Source organism: Cotesia typhae, unplaced genomic scaffold, assembly GCF_013202065.1.
Source record: "Cotesia typhae breed Kobodo isofemale line unplaced genomic scaffold, CoteBio_Ctyphae contig_10, whole genome shotgun sequence".
Lineage (NCBI taxonomy): Eukaryota > Metazoa > Arthropoda > Insecta > Hymenoptera > Braconidae > Cotesia > Cotesia typhae.
The window spans coordinates 409365-424786 of NW_027423710.1; the positions used below are offsets into that span (position 1 = coordinate 409365).

Genomic DNA, 15422 nt, shown 5'->3' on the forward strand with positions numbered 1-15422 from the left:
GTTAAAAAAATTCTTAAAATGAACAAATGTCTGCTAGATTAATTTTCATCAAATTTTTGTACAATTCTGAAGTCAGCTGATAGCTATCAAATTTTTTTAATTTTTACAACAAATTAATTACAAAAAAAAAACCACTTTAAAAAATTACCAAAAATAATTAATAAAAATTTTTAGAAGCATTTTTTTATTATAATTAATTTGTTCGAAAAATTTTTAAAATTAACAGCTGACGGCTAACTTCAGTATTGTTAAAAGATTAAAAAAATTTTTTTATAAGTGTCTTTTTCTATTTTACCTTCTGCAGCACAAAAATTTTTCCTAGGAAGAAAAAACAATTCCTAAGTTACCAATGAATTACAATTATTATTATTAAATATATAAATATATATACACAATGTTAGACATTTAAACAATAACAAGACTATTAATTGTCAATGTCTAAAATGTTTTAAAAAAATAAAAAATGGGCAAACCTAAAGAAGCTATCAGTGACATTGGATTAAATATTGGTAAGTAAACAGTTTCATAAAATTTATTGCCACTAGATATATATTTTATTGACACAGCAGACTGACTATAGAGTTAACCTCTAATTTTTGCGTGGATAATTTTTCAGAAACAATTTCGCAGAAGCGGCATAAAAAACACAAGCACAAAAAACACAAGAAGAAGAAATTAATCCACGAAGCAGTTCTAGGAAATTCACTGATAGGCAGGAAAAAAATGTTGAACCGCGTTAAGAAAGTAGAAATTGATGACAGCAAGGTGGTGAAAACTCTAGCGGGTACTTCGACCTCACCGAAGTCCAAGAAAAAGGTTTTGAAAAGTGGAAAAGGTAAGGACAGTGGGACTAGCAGTGAAGAGGAACGTTGGCTGGATGCTATTGAGTCTGGAAAACTTGAGGAGGTAATTTAAAAATTTTATTTTATCATTTTTTTTTTTTTTTTTTTTTTTTTTTAATTGAAAAAGTATAATAATTAAATTAATAGACATCTGTCAATTTTTGAGATTTTTATAATTGAATTATTTAAAAAAAATTGTTATAAAAATATTCGTTTAGAAATTTAAAAAGTTTGAACAATAAAATCACTAATATCAATTGGCAGGAATGACGTGAATAAAAATGACCAAGAATTCGGATTTTAAATAATAAATGTCAAACTTGGGTTTGAATTTGAATTTAAAATTTATGTTTAGAATATTTTTATGAAAAAAAAATTATTTAAAAAAAAAATTGAACTTGTAATTGTTCTTTTTAAGTTGTATCTGTCAAGTAGTTTAAAAATGGCAGCCATTTGAAATTTTTGAAAATTAAAAAAATCATTGTATTTTAAAATTTAAATTACATTTAATCTACCTTCCATTTTGACTGGTGAAAATTTTTTTTTTTTTTTTTTTTTTAAATTTTGAATTTCTCATTTTATATATTCGCGTTTTAGGTTCTTGGTTGGTCGACTGAGATAATGGCGGGATTTTTAAATATTATAAAATAGTAAAATAAAAAATAAAAAATATTTTTTATTTTAGTTTTATTTAAGTATTTTATTTTAATATTTTATTTTATTTTAAGTATCTTTAAAAATTTTAATATTTCTTAAGATACAATATAATTTCTTAATTATGTATCTAGAGGGACAAAATTATCCTGGAGAAAAAATTTTTCTTATTTTCTTAATAATACAAATAATTAATTTTTGACTTAAATAAATTCCAGGTTGACGATGAATTAAAAAAAATAAAACCAAAGGATCCAAAATTGATGACAGCCAGACAGCGGGCGATGTTTGAGAGAAAAACAGACACCGAGCCGAATCCAGGAGTCGAGCAATTGATGTCCTTGCCTACTGGGTACAAGGAAAAAGTCATGACCGCCGAGGCAATTCAGAAAGCTGCGTTAAAATCTCTGAAGCGAAAGCAGATGGCTGATGAAAAACGGGAAAAGGATAAAGTAGTTAATTTTTTTATTTTGAAATTAATTTTTTTATTAATTAGAAATTAGAAATTAGAAATAATATTTAATTATTTTTAGAAAAAAACTATGGAGAGATTGTTGAAGAAACAAGAGTCCAAGACAAAAATAATGTCCAAGGGTAAGATCAAGCGACAAGTACCACTGGTGACTTACAGGATTACCCTAGAAGGTTCTTCTATTTCGCTTCCGCCGGGAGTTGACTTTCCTCTGCCTCCTACTTCAATGTAAGTTTTATTTTTCACCAGATTTTGAATTTAATTTTGGTGGTTAGTAATTAAATTAAATAATGGAGATTGCTTAGCGTAACTTTTGTCAAAAGTTTTTAATCACTTTCTCGTGTTAGAGCAGTGACAGTAGATAATTAGCGAGGTTTATGAAGTATGTTATGCAACGTGTCATACGTCGGCGCGAACATCCTAATTCTAATTTGTAATTAGTTATCTAATTGACGTTTTAACTAGTTATAAGTTAATTTAGTTTCGTGTCACGGAAAATTATTAATGCTGGCTTTCATTTGCTTAATTGAATTTAATATGTGACTGAAAATTTTTTACTCGTACGGTATTTCTATTAGATTATAAAATTAATAATAATTTTATTTATTTATTTCTGAATAAATGATATATAGAAATTCATTACACTTGTCAAAAAAAAAAAAAAAAAAAAAACAGAAAAATAAATATGAAAGTTACAAATATATACAGTAATCAATCGTGAGAATATATCAGTAGTCATTAGTAATGTAATATACAAAATTACAAGTGCTATAACAAAATTATTGTACATACATCATACATCATAATGATTAGGATTATAATTTATAATAATTAGCTTATAAAAAAGTGTTTTTATGATCTTGATTATGATAAGTAGGCAGATATCACAAAATTAATGGCTGAAACTTTTTAACTTTTTAATATTAACTCTCAAAACTTTCAAATTATAATTTGAAGATTTTTTTTTTAAGTACCAAAATTTGAAATATTTTTTTTTATTAAAATTAATAATAGTAATAATAAAATTTTATTGTTTAAAAAAAAAGATTTATTAAAAATAATAAGGAAGAAAAAATTAAAATGATGAAAAAAAGTACATAAATTTCTTCAAATAATTTTGACAAATAATACAAAATTATTTATTAAAGTTAGATTGTTTTGAGAGTTCAAAAAATTTCTTCATAAAGTCAGACGTAAATAAAAAAAATTGATATTAATAATTAAATGTTTTTTATTATATGAATTAATTGAAGCTACTAATTTTTTGATAATATTGATAAAAACAGAAAACAGAAAAATTTTAAGTTTTTAATTAATAATAATTTATTATCTCAGCCTGAATTAATTTAGCACATGCACATATTAATTTTTCAATATTATTTAAAATTTTAAAAATCCTAATTAATAAATTTCTAAATTTCAGAAAAAAAATACCAGAAGTAATAAAGTGCGGAGTAGACGACTGCGAAAGCCCAAAAAGATATTCCTGCTCTAGGACAGGAATCCCTCTGTGCAGTCTGCGGTGTTACAAGGCAAACATCGCGCGAATCCTAGCATAATCCAAGCTTTGATTCATTAGCCTACCTCATCACTCACATCTAATAATTCATAAATATAATTTAAGGTCTTAAAAAAAAAAATTGTTAATATTTTTCAAGCCTAGTTTATAATATTTAAATTAATAAATAGTAAATAGTGATAGTAGTAAAAACAATTACCGATTATGACCTGTAACGGTTTACCGTTCCACGATCTTATGGTCAGCACGGTCCAGACCGGTTCTCATACGTGTGGATGTACCAGTGTGCATCAATACTTCCAGCAGTGATATCCAGCATAGCATTAACAGTTCATTCTTGTTCCGGACAGTGACACTATCAGTTAAAAAAATTATCTAAAATTAATATTCTTAAAAAATGGTCTGATGTCATGATGAGTCTGTTTGTTTTTAATTTTTTGTTACTTTTGTCAACTTTAATTGGTAAGTGTTTAATTTTTTTTTTTTATTTGAAAATTTAGAAAAATTTATTTTTGTTGCTAGTAATTAAATTATTAATAGTTAAATTTTTTCTCAGTCGGAGAAGAATTGCACGAGTGTAAGCGTCAGTGTGTGAGTGGAAATTCATTAAAATGTCAGTACAATTTTGTAGTGACGGAGTATCATAAATCTAACACGTAAGTTTTTGTTAAAGTTTGAGAAATCATAAATCTAAAAAAAAAAAAAAAATTATTGCTTATTTTTATTTTTACTATTTTATTAGTGTTTATACTTGCAGACCTTTCAATCTTTCCGCGCGCTCATCCGTTTCTATCCAGTTAACGGTATTTTAATTATAAACGTTCAGTTTTGTTGTTTAACATTTATTTACATTGCAGATCGAGATATAGATATGTATTGTATTATTAAAGTTCCATTAGCGGTTTAACCGAGTGAATTACCGAGTTTTTTTTGTTGCGTACTAGTTTTGGGGAAAGTCGGAACTAAAATTCAATCTAGTTTATTAATAAATTAAATTTTTTTGATTCATATTTTAGGTCAAATTTATTTTAAATAAGATTCATCTTTTGAAACTTATAAAAAATTTTTTTTATCAATTGGGACGTTAAAAAGTTCTACCATACACAATTTGTATCACTTTCTTGTTAATATTTTTGAATTTCTCACAAAAAATTAATATTCTTTTAGCAACATTGCATAAAATTAAACATGGCGCCGCACGCTTACATTTCAGAAGGTCACGTAAAATAAAAGGCACATTGTAATTAAAAAAGTAAATTAAATTTACAATCTTGCCATTGCACAGTTTTAATAAAAAATTATTCCCACTGATTTTTTATAAGCAATTAAATATAATGAGCAAAATAAATTTCGAGGTGAAGATTAATAAAAATGGCGGAGTGGTCCCTGATAGCCAGCGCTTTCTCAGTAAGTGTTGACTTCCAGCAGTTACGGTTAATTTATACATCAAGTTGGCGGTAATTCTTCTCTCAACAACAGTTGTAAGCAAATTGACGGAAATCTACGGCCGCAACTTGAATACAAGTTAACAATCAAACTTGTAGTTAAATTTCTTTTCAACTTTACTACAATTTGAAGGAAATACTTGTACAGCAAGTTTTGACGTCTATTTGCAGAGTAAGTTATAGGTAACTAATAGGTAATCGCTCGCTTTGCCAACTCTTTCCGTCAAGTTTGCTTCAAATTGCGGACGTAGATTGACAGTAAGTTATAGATAAGGTGGCTATCAGGGGTGTAGATTGAAATTTAATTACCAATCAGTCCTGCAGGTGGCGGTAGTGTGAATTGCCGCCAATAGTAATCAATAAATTTAAAAGGATTTGCAGAAATGAATCAGACAATTGCAATGAATCAATCGACAGCGTCTTATTGATCAACGGCAAGACACCTGGACCTGCTATAGAGGTGAATAATTAATGATACTAAAATCAGCGGGCATCTGAAAATTTTTTGAAATTTTTATAACAGATTAAATATTATAAAAAAAAATTATTTTTCGAAATTTGCACTTAAAATTTTTTTAATTTTTTTGTAAAATTTTTTTACTTGATTTTTTCATTGTTAAAAAATTGCAAAATGTCTTCGTAATGATTAAAAAATTTTTAATCATATAGAAAAAAATTATTTATGAATTTTATTGCAGGTGTGTCTCGGAGATATCATAGAAGTATTTGTTCACAACAAATTACCATCCAGCGAGGTTTCGTTCCACTGGCACGGAATATCTCAGCAAGGATATGTACACATGGATGGAGTTCCTATGATAACTCAGTGTCCAATCATGCCGTTCTCGAGCTTTCGGTATGATTTCAAGCCCGAGAAAAATGGGACTTACTTCTACCACGCTCACTCAAGTACTTATTTTTTTTTTTTTTTTTTTTTTTTTTTATGAATTTTAATTCATTAATCTAATAGACATCTGAAAAATTTTTTTTTTTTTTTTTTTTTTTTTAACAAATAAATAAAAAGAAATCAAGTGAAAAAAATTTTCAGATAGTAGCTAATATAATCCAGATTACACTGAGTATAATCCAGATATCACTGAGTATAATCCAGATATCACTCAGTATAATCTGGATTATACTAGCTACTATCTGAAATTTTTTTACCACAGATATCACTGAGTATAATCTGGGATGATATCCAGTGTCATCTTGTTTTTTCCGTGTACGGAAAATATTTTTCTACAACAATTTATTTCTTAAAAAAAAAAAAAATTGGATAGATGTCAGTATCGCAATTAATAACAAACCTTAAAAACCATTTAACTTTTAAGTTTCTCAGCAAGCTGACGGATTGTACGGCTCCTTGATAGTATCCTCTCCATCAGACGATCAAAATCTCCAACGAACTCTGATTTTATCTGGAAAATCGTATCCTATTTATCCGTTCTCGCAATCAACGCCCGTCGCAATCGCTCTCACGATAAACGGCCAGGTAATTACAATCACAAATCACAGTTATTGACCGTAAATCACGGTCACAATGATGCTGATGCTGATGTGTAAGTGTAATTATTGTGCTTTCCAGGCCAATAATCATGAGCTTAATGTACACAAAGGCCTCAGTTATCGCCTGCGGTTAATAAATGCTGGAATTTTTTGCCCGATGGGATTTTTCATCGACAATCACCCGCTGGTAGCATACGCTGTTGGAAATACTCTGATTAAACCGACAGAAACAATGCATGTTATTATATTCCCAGGTAACCAATATTATAAATTATTCCGATAATTACCGCAAAAATTTACTTTGATCTTCGTCCTGATCGGATTAGTCTGGATCTATTGGTCCTTTGTCGCTCGAAGATTAAAAATCCATCTCCCGTTCAATCAATCTACTGTTACGAGATTCTCTTTGACATGCTTACAAAATTGGCTACATATTATATACATAATTATACTGTTACTGTCTGTGTGTTTCTCAATTTGCAGAAGAAAATTTTGGTTTGATAAAAATTTTTTGAATATTTTTCAAATAAATTTTTTAATTTAAGACAAATATATTAAATTAAAATTTTTTTTTTTTTGTTATTTTATGTCTCAAGAAATTTTCACACAATCCAAAAAAAATTTTTTTTTTTTTTTTTTTTTTTTTTAAATTAATTTTAAACATTTTTCCTTGAAATTTTTATTTCAAATGTAGTTTAATTTTTATAATTGCAATTTTTCCACTCAATATTTTTTATAAAAATTAAATTATTAAAAATTGTTCCATTTCAGTATCATAAAATTTTTTAATTCAGTAATATAATCTAAAACTAATTATTTTTCAGGAGAAAGAATAGACTTAATATTGTATGCAAATAGACTTGGATCAAAATATCGAGTAGTGGTTAAAGGCCTGCAGGGCTGTAGGAATTTGATCTACGAGACTTCATTAACTTATGACAGTGCGGAATCAAATATCCCTCCTGGCTCTATCGAAGATAAGGCTGACGATGATGATGGTGATCCAGTACATTATCTAGACGTACCGGAAGAAATGCAGGGTCATGACTGTCGAAGTATTGAAAAAAATACTCTCTGTTCCTTGGATTTAGAGACAACATCCAATGTTATTATTAATAATGATCCACCGGCTATTTATTATCTTCCCTTTGACGTCAACTACTACCCGAGCATCACCGATGACATGACTGATTACACTTTTAATATTTATGGGTACTCTTTCTACCCCTCGTACTTGAGTAAGTTTATTTAACATTATCTTATTTTTTTTTCTTGTTTGTATTTTTTTGGTTCCATGATTCTTGATTTTTAGACAAAAAATTTCCAAAATAAATATCCCTGGACAAAATATTTTAAATAATTAAATTTTTCAATAAAAAAATTCAAAACATTCTTTTATGACAATTTTATGACAATTTTAGGCACTTTAATGACAATTATAGGATATTTTTATCAAAATTTAGGATGCCTTTATGACAATTTTAGGAAACTTAATATAACAATAAAATTGACAAAATAGTGTTCTAAAATTGTCAGAAAATTTTCTTAAAATTGTCATAAAAATGTCCTAAAATTTTCATAAAAATTTCCTAATATGTTTATAAAAGCATTCTAAATTATCAGAAAAATGTCTTAAAATTGTCACAAAAAATCCTAAAATTTTCAGAAAGTCATCCTAAATTGTCATAAAAGTATCCTAAAATTGTTATAAAAATATCCTAAAAGTATCATACACTTGTGAATTAAGTGCCTAAAAAATCGTAATAAAAATATTTTTTACAATATTATTTCTCTTAATAATAGCAACAATATTTTTCTAAAATCTAAATTTCACTTCAGTTTGATGTCATAAAAATATTCTAAATTGTGTCAAATTTAGGATCCTAATTTTATGACTCTTTTAGGATAATTTTTCTTTTACACAGATTAGTCTCAGGGATATTTTATCCGGAGATATTTATTTTGGGGATATTTTATCGGGGGATTAAAAATTTTTCTAATCTCTTGTTAAAAAATGTTTCTTCTCTAATATTTTAGCTATCGATGACAATCCTAAGGTGACGCAGATAAACAAGATGTCCTTCAAGTACCCGTCATCACCAATTCTCTCCCAACCGGAGTTAGTTCCGGAAGATTTGGTTTGTTCGATAGAAGAGCGGTCAATAGCTTGCAGAAACAATCCCGAATTCTGCGAGTGTTTGCAAGTACTGCAAGTCCCCGCTAAGAAAACAATCGAAATTGTTTTGATTGATGAAGGTTGGTTGGTTGGTTTAATCAATTAGCGAACGATGCTGATGTACTTATTTCTGTAAACAAGTGAATAATTAATTAATCAGTTGGTTTATTGGTTATTCAATTAGGGTTCGGCGGAAATAGAAGCCACGTGTATCATATCCACGGGTACACGGTCAACGTAATAGGATACCAATCATTCGGACGAGCGGTAACAAGAGAGGAGATAGTATCTCTTGACCAATCAAATAAACTCCCGCGGAATCTAATCAATCCTCCTAAACTGGATAGCTTCGTTGTTCCGAACAAGGGATACGTTATACTCAATTTTTATACCGACAATATCGGGTATTGGTTATGGGAATCCCGGGGATATGCAACTACTCACGGTCCGCCGATGCAGTTTCTCCTGCAAGTTGGCAATCCGGAGAACATGCCTACAATTCCTATCGATTTTCCTACTTGCGGGAATCACAAAGGTCCTGATTTAATCTTTGAGGATGAATAGTTCCATTATAGATTAAAAATTTTGTATATGTTTGTTGTAATAATATAAATTTATTTATTTATTAATTTTTAAATTTATTACCTCAAATTACTGCTTTATTATTCATTAGTAAGGTAAAAGCTCCAATTATTGACACTACAGAGAAAGAACAAAATTACACTACATATCCTCCTAGATTATACTCAGTGTAATCTTTATCGAAAAAAAAACAAAATTTCAAATATAATCCAAATTATACTAAATTATTTTTGTATTATACTCAGTAGAATCTTGGATTATATAATTTTTTTAAAAATTTGTGAAAATTATGGTAATTAATTTTTTTTTTTTAATTATGAATTTTTTTTTAGTATATCAATAAAATCAATTAGAAATTTCGTTCAAAAATATAAAAATTAAGTGACCCCACTTGAAAATATTTACTAAAAATTTTTCAACCCCAAATTATCGGAAAAATTGAGCTTAAATTTTGCATTTTTGAAAAATAGATAAAAAAAAAAATTAATTATCACAAATTTATTTATAAATAATAATAATATTTTATCAAAAATAACTTTGAATTGTTTTTAATTTTTTTTTCTTAACAGAAAAAATTAATAAATAAATTTGTCTAAAAAAAATAAATAATCAAAAAACTATCAAGGAGCACAAACGGGTGGTTTAAATGAACCACACCGAGGAAATCCTGAAGGTGTTGACGGTAAATCAGAGTCCAAACCAATATGAAATAGTAATTGCATTCCCGTTATTGAATGCCAGTCGAAGTGACAATGAAATGCCCAGTATCCTGTAAAATTAATTTAATTATTTACAACAATAGAATTTGAAAATTAATAAAATTTTAATGCAAATAATGAAAAAAAAAATAAATTTTAAACCAGGATTGTCAGCGCGGAACCGAAAAATAACCCATCCGCCCTGTGGAACAACAATGGAATCTTTAGCGGAGGGCCGGTCATAGCCTTTCTTGCGCCTCAGACGCTCTTGGTGGTTGGCCATAACTTTTTCTATGTCTGATTCCGAGAGGTTAGCCTGCTCAGGAAGACTTCCGATGTCTAAGACGTAGAAATTTCCACCGTGGAGGTGGAACGGGTGGTTCAAAGTCGGCAAACGTTCTTTTAAAGTTAAAATTAATTAATTAATTGTTCATTATTTGTTCACTATTTTTATTAAATTATTAAATTTTTTTAAAAATTATAAAATTTTTATTAAAAAAGAACTTACGTCTATCGTAGATTATAACTTCAACAATAGAATTCAGCGGAACATTTTGAACATGAGTGCAAGAGCAAGGCGTTCGGTCAGCAGCATGTTCCTTACAATAATCGGAATCCGGGGAATCACAGAAGTATTCATGGCCTTCCGATTCGGTGAGTGGGGGCGCGCTGGCTTGTTTGTAAGTAACGTTTCCCAGAACGCTCACCAGAGGGTTTGTTCCCAAAGTAACTGAAAAATTTTTTTTATAATTTTGTTTTCTCCCAATTTGACAGAATTTAATTATTCGTTCTCTTGACATTTATAGTAAATTATAAAAAAAAAAAAAAATAATTAAAACTTACCGAAGAAAACTGGATAGTTTTCCGGATTAGATCCGTACAAAATATCAAAAGTATTAGTCTCATTGAAATTATGGAACCAAAATGGTAAATAAATTTGAACATCTGGATCCGGCTTAAGAATTTCTTTGTCAAAAGGATCTGCAGTTTTCAAATTACTCGCGCAGAAATTTTCTTCCGCTGAATCGCAAGACCCGTCCAGTGGATTATAAAGCTGGAAGAATCAATTGCAATAATTAATAATTAATTTTAACGAATGACTGAATGAAGGTAGAAAAGTGAAAAATACAATGCCACGAGGAAGTCCATCGCTGTAAGTTGGAGGATCGCTGGCAGACTTTGAATCTTCGCCGCCTTGGTATTGGAGCTTTGCCAATTGATTCACTTCATTCTCTTGACACTCTCCGAGTCCACGTACTTGTATCCAATATATTTTGACGTCGTTGGTTGTGTTGATGACAAAATCAACGCGCTCGCCAGAGCCAATTATAATCGTGTCGACTTCGACCGGCTCGATATTAGCCGCGTCTTGGGCGATCAATAACAATTTATGATCTTCGATGTTAAGTTGTGCCAAACATACTGTGGTGAATGCACTTATCAGTCGGAATCGGTGAGTGGTATTTGGTTGGACGTAAAACGTTTCCAAATCTACGTTAGTCTTAGTTCCGTTTTCGTACTAAAAGAAAGAAGAATTAATTTTTTTACTTATGTTAAGGAGATCTACGTGAAGTAATCAAATTTTTAAATTGTAAATTCAATCTATGTAGCCTAATAATAAGTAAAAAAAATCTGGAAAACGGTTTACCCTAAAGGCCATCCCTGCAATTTCCCGTTAATTCCATATCTAAGCGGTTAAAATTACACTTTTATGACGTTTTTGAGCTTTTCGAGCTCAAAAATCTGATAGAAGTTTGATTAAACACTATTTTTTGAATATTCAAACTGCAATAACTTTTGAATGAATAAACCAATTTTCAAGTGGTTGGCTGGCGGCATTCAGCGCAGTTTTCTAAGCCTCATGAAGAATCTTTGAGTTTGAATTGATCGAACTAAAAATTTCGGAGTACTTCCGAAAAAACACTTTTAGCGGCAATCGACGTGGTTTTTCAAGGTGATAAGAGCTGATTAGTTTTTGGAGATGATCGATCAAGCCGTTTAAAAGTTATTCCAAAAAAGGCACTTGAAAAAAAAAATTTTTTTTCACATTTTTTTGAGATTTCTCGAAATCTATCGATCGGTCCGAATCAGTCCAAATTGTATTTAAGATTATATTCAGAAACGCTTTCTGTGACCTTCAAACGTCGAAATCTGATGAAAACTCGATTTTTGCAAAACTGGGTAAAACCAATAACTTCCCGATTTTTGAAAATTTTAAATTTTCTTAGCGGGAAGTTAAAAATTAGTAATTACTTGGATCTCCTTAAAGGAAGTAATAATGAAGAAACTTACTGTATAAGTTCCACGACCGTTGATAAGTATATTTTCAGCCCTTTGGGAGGACCAGCGCTTACGTAGCCCAGGAAATCGCTCGGTAGCCAGCTCATGCATCCAGTCACTGATGAGGATCACGTGTTCTGGATCATCAACATCGTAGTACTGCGAATTGGGATCGTCTTCTCTTGGCTCGCGAATTATCAGCGGCCCGTATTGCCCGTCCAGCCGATGGACCGAAACATGGGAGTGATAAAAAAAAGTCCCCGATTCGGAGGCTGGAAACTGGTACCGAAATGTGTCAGAAGATTCTATAGGACACTGAGTAACGAATGGCACTCCGTCATAGTGCTGATAATTACGTTGAAACAGTCCGTGCCAATGCATCGTCGCTCCGACTCCTTCAGCCATATTTTCAACGTCCACCACAATGTAATCATTTTTGCAAACCTGAAACAGATATTTAATAAATAAATTTAAAACAATTATTTGTTTCCAGATTGCGCTTTTTATTTGCCGATATTGTTCACTGGGTATTAATTTTTCGAGCATATATTTACCTGAATGTGGGGGCCGGGTATCATGCGATTCACTGAAAACACAGTTCGTTCAACTCCATCAACGATAATACACTCGCAGTCCTCTTTGTTTTTCAATCCTTGTGTCGTCGTCGGTTGGCACAAATCGCAAGCGCTGAAATTTATATTAAACAGATAATTATTTATAATAAAATCCAATTTTAAGTTTCTATTGACATTATTAATTTTGTTTTCATTATTATTACCATTATTAATTATTATTATTCAATTTTTATTACAGATAAATTTAATTAACTTTTTTTTATTGACAATGGCTAACCTGACACAATACTCATTTTATCCCATATTTTTTTTTTTTTTATTTACCAATAAATATATTTTATAGCTGAAAAGGAAATTCAATTTACACTTATTTGTACCCACTACAGTTGTACCAAATCAAATTTCCTCTCCAATTCTCGAGCGTTTTCAATGTTCATTTGTTCCCTCAAAAGAGGAATGAAATGAATAATAAAATTTACCTGCTGAGTGCCGGAAAAAATTCCAATGAAAAAAAGTAGTAGCAAATTTTCCGTGTCTCATTTTTGCTACACTCACGCGTACATTCTTCTGGAGTGCTTAATTTCAGTCCATCATCCGCACATTGTTGGCCAATTGCACCAATCGGAAGGATAAAAACCAGCAATATTAACATATTGATTTTTTTACAAGCTTTCATTATTGCCTTTTATACTTAAAGTATTAACAAAAGCCACAAACTTTTGACTATTAGCTGATCTTTGATAACGATGATAATCATTTTTTTTTTCTTTCCGTCAACAGATACCGCGCGTTTTAATTATTCGGTCATTATCGCATCAGCTATTTATTTACAATGTCAATGATTAGATAAATATATAATATGTTTAATAATTCAATGTCAAGTTAATTTTTTATAAATAATTTTTTTTATTTACAAATTATTTAACGTAATTTATTTTTTATAAAATAATTTAAAATTCAAAATTATTCTACATTTTTTAATTATTAAATGTCAGAATTAAATTATTTTAATGTTAGACTAATTTAATAATATATTTTTTTCTTATTAATTTTTAATTATTTATTAACATTAATATGACATTGAAAATATTCTCTAAATGTCGTATGAAGTAAATAAATTTTTCAAGAATTCCTGACGTCAAACATTCTTATTGCACGTGTCATAAGCGAAGCGTTATTATTTATAAAAAATTAAGATACGACTGTGTATTTATATACAGAAAAAAAATTTTTTTGAATCAAGTAAATAATTTTTAAGAATTTAATCTTGGTTTAAATTGAAAAATTCTTAAACTAAGAAATTTTTCTTGATTTAAATTAATTTTACTTGATTCAAGAATTTTTTTTCTTGATTAAAGACAATTAATTTCTTGAAAATTATTTTTCTTCCTAATTGTTTATTTGAGCGAAAAAAAAAAAAACATTTTTTTTGACACAAGAAATTACACTTATTCCAACAAAATTAATTTTCTTGCTTTAAGAAATACGGATCTTAAGACAAAGAAAATTTATTTAAGTCAAGAAAATCTTCTTGTTTCGAAAAAATTCAATGAAAATTAATTTTAGCCGATATTTGATAATTTTTAGAATTTTTGTTAACAAATAAATTATAGAAAAAAAAAATAAGAAAAAAAAAAAATTGACATTTAGAAATTTAAAAAAATTAAAAATGCAATTTTTTTTTTTTTTTTAATAAATTTAATTGTTAAATAAAATTAAAAATTGGTCAGGTGACAGCTAACTTAAATGTCATAAAAATTCCGCCTTTTGCTCCAAAAAATTTAGTTGTTGATAGAAGTAAATTTTTTTGTCTTGAGAAAATTTCTCTCTTGCTCCAAAAAATTAAATATAAAGATAGAAGTAAATTTTCATTAATATTTTTATTGATTAACATGTCAAATGGGAAGATGAAATAATATTTCATCATATTTTTTTTTCATTCAATATGTATAATTGCACGCTAATATAATATAAAAATGGTATCAAATATTCTTTAGAAAAATTTTCTCAAGGTGAGAAAATTTTTTTCTCAGCTGAAGTAGCTGCCGCTGCTTCCCTAAAGTATCTAAAAATCTTAATCAAATATTAAAAATTAATTGTATCAAGTATTTATGATAATTTGAATTAAGAAAAAATTACTTCCACCAAGAATAGAATTTCAAAAAAAATTTTTACTTCAGCCAATACAACTTCGGTCTTTCTTCAGGCAGCCGAAAAATTTTTTTGAGCCAAAAATTTTATTTTCCAGTTAAGAAATTTTTGTTTCTGAAAATTTTTGAAATTTTTATAACAAATTAATATCTTGATAAAAATTTTTTTGTTTTCTAATTTGAACTGATAGATTTTTTTTTTTTAATTTCTAAATGTAAAATTATTTCTAAAATTTAATTGTTATAAAATTTTATAAATTTGTTTTTCTGAATAAATATAAAAACATTTATATTTATTTTTGGAACTGAACTGAAAATTTTTTTTAATTTTTATAACATAAATCAATTACATATCTTGCGATAATTTTCTAAATACGAAATGATTATGATAAATATCAAAGTCAAAATTTTCAGTTATTATACTTTAACATTTTGATTAATTAATTTATTTAATTCAATACTCTGGAATTTAACGGTCGATTGGTATGCAATATGAAATCAAAATGATATGCTTAATCTAAAA

At 28.4% G+C, this 15422-nt stretch overlaps 3 protein-coding genes across 3 annotated transcripts; 2 read left to right on the forward strand and 1 right to left on the reverse strand.

Annotated features, from left to right (window-relative positions):
* The first annotated feature begins 384 nt into the window (after window positions 1-384).
* On the forward strand, window positions 385-3946 carry LOC141524817 (INO80 complex subunit B). The gene is made up of 5 exons (XM_074238957.1): window positions 385-509; window positions 617-906; window positions 1715-1948; window positions 2030-2196; window positions 3392-3946. The coding sequence occupies exons 1-5, from the start codon at window positions 464-466 to the stop codon at window positions 3525-3527; spliced, it is 873 nt and encodes a 290-aa protein (XP_074095058.1). The 5' UTR covers window positions 385-463; the 3' UTR covers window positions 3528-3946.
* LOC141524752 (uncharacterized) lies at window positions 3810-9243 on the forward strand. Its single transcript, XM_074238832.1, has 9 exons — window positions 3810-3949; window positions 4044-4143; window positions 5305-5392; window positions 5631-5841; window positions 6264-6424; window positions 6518-6692; window positions 7263-7676; window positions 8476-8694; window positions 8799-9243. The coding sequence occupies exons 1-9, from the start codon at window positions 3898-3900 to the stop codon at window positions 9176-9178; spliced, it is 1800 nt and encodes a 599-aa protein (XP_074094933.1). The 5' UTR covers window positions 3810-3897; the 3' UTR covers window positions 9179-9243.
* Window positions 9244-9716: 473 nt separating this feature from the next.
* Window positions 9717-13480, reverse strand: LOC141524677 (uncharacterized). The gene is made up of 8 exons (XM_074238703.1): window positions 13229-13480; window positions 12729-12861; window positions 12187-12618; window positions 11024-11413; window positions 10738-10948; window positions 10403-10624; window positions 10057-10293; window positions 9717-9965 (listed from the first exon to the last, which is right to left on the reverse strand). The coding sequence occupies exons 1-8, from the start codon at window positions 13423-13425 to the stop codon at window positions 9817-9819; spliced, it is 1971 nt and encodes a 656-aa protein (XP_074094804.1). The 5' UTR covers window positions 13426-13480; the 3' UTR covers window positions 9717-9816.
* Window positions 13481-15422: the final 1942 nt, after the last annotated feature.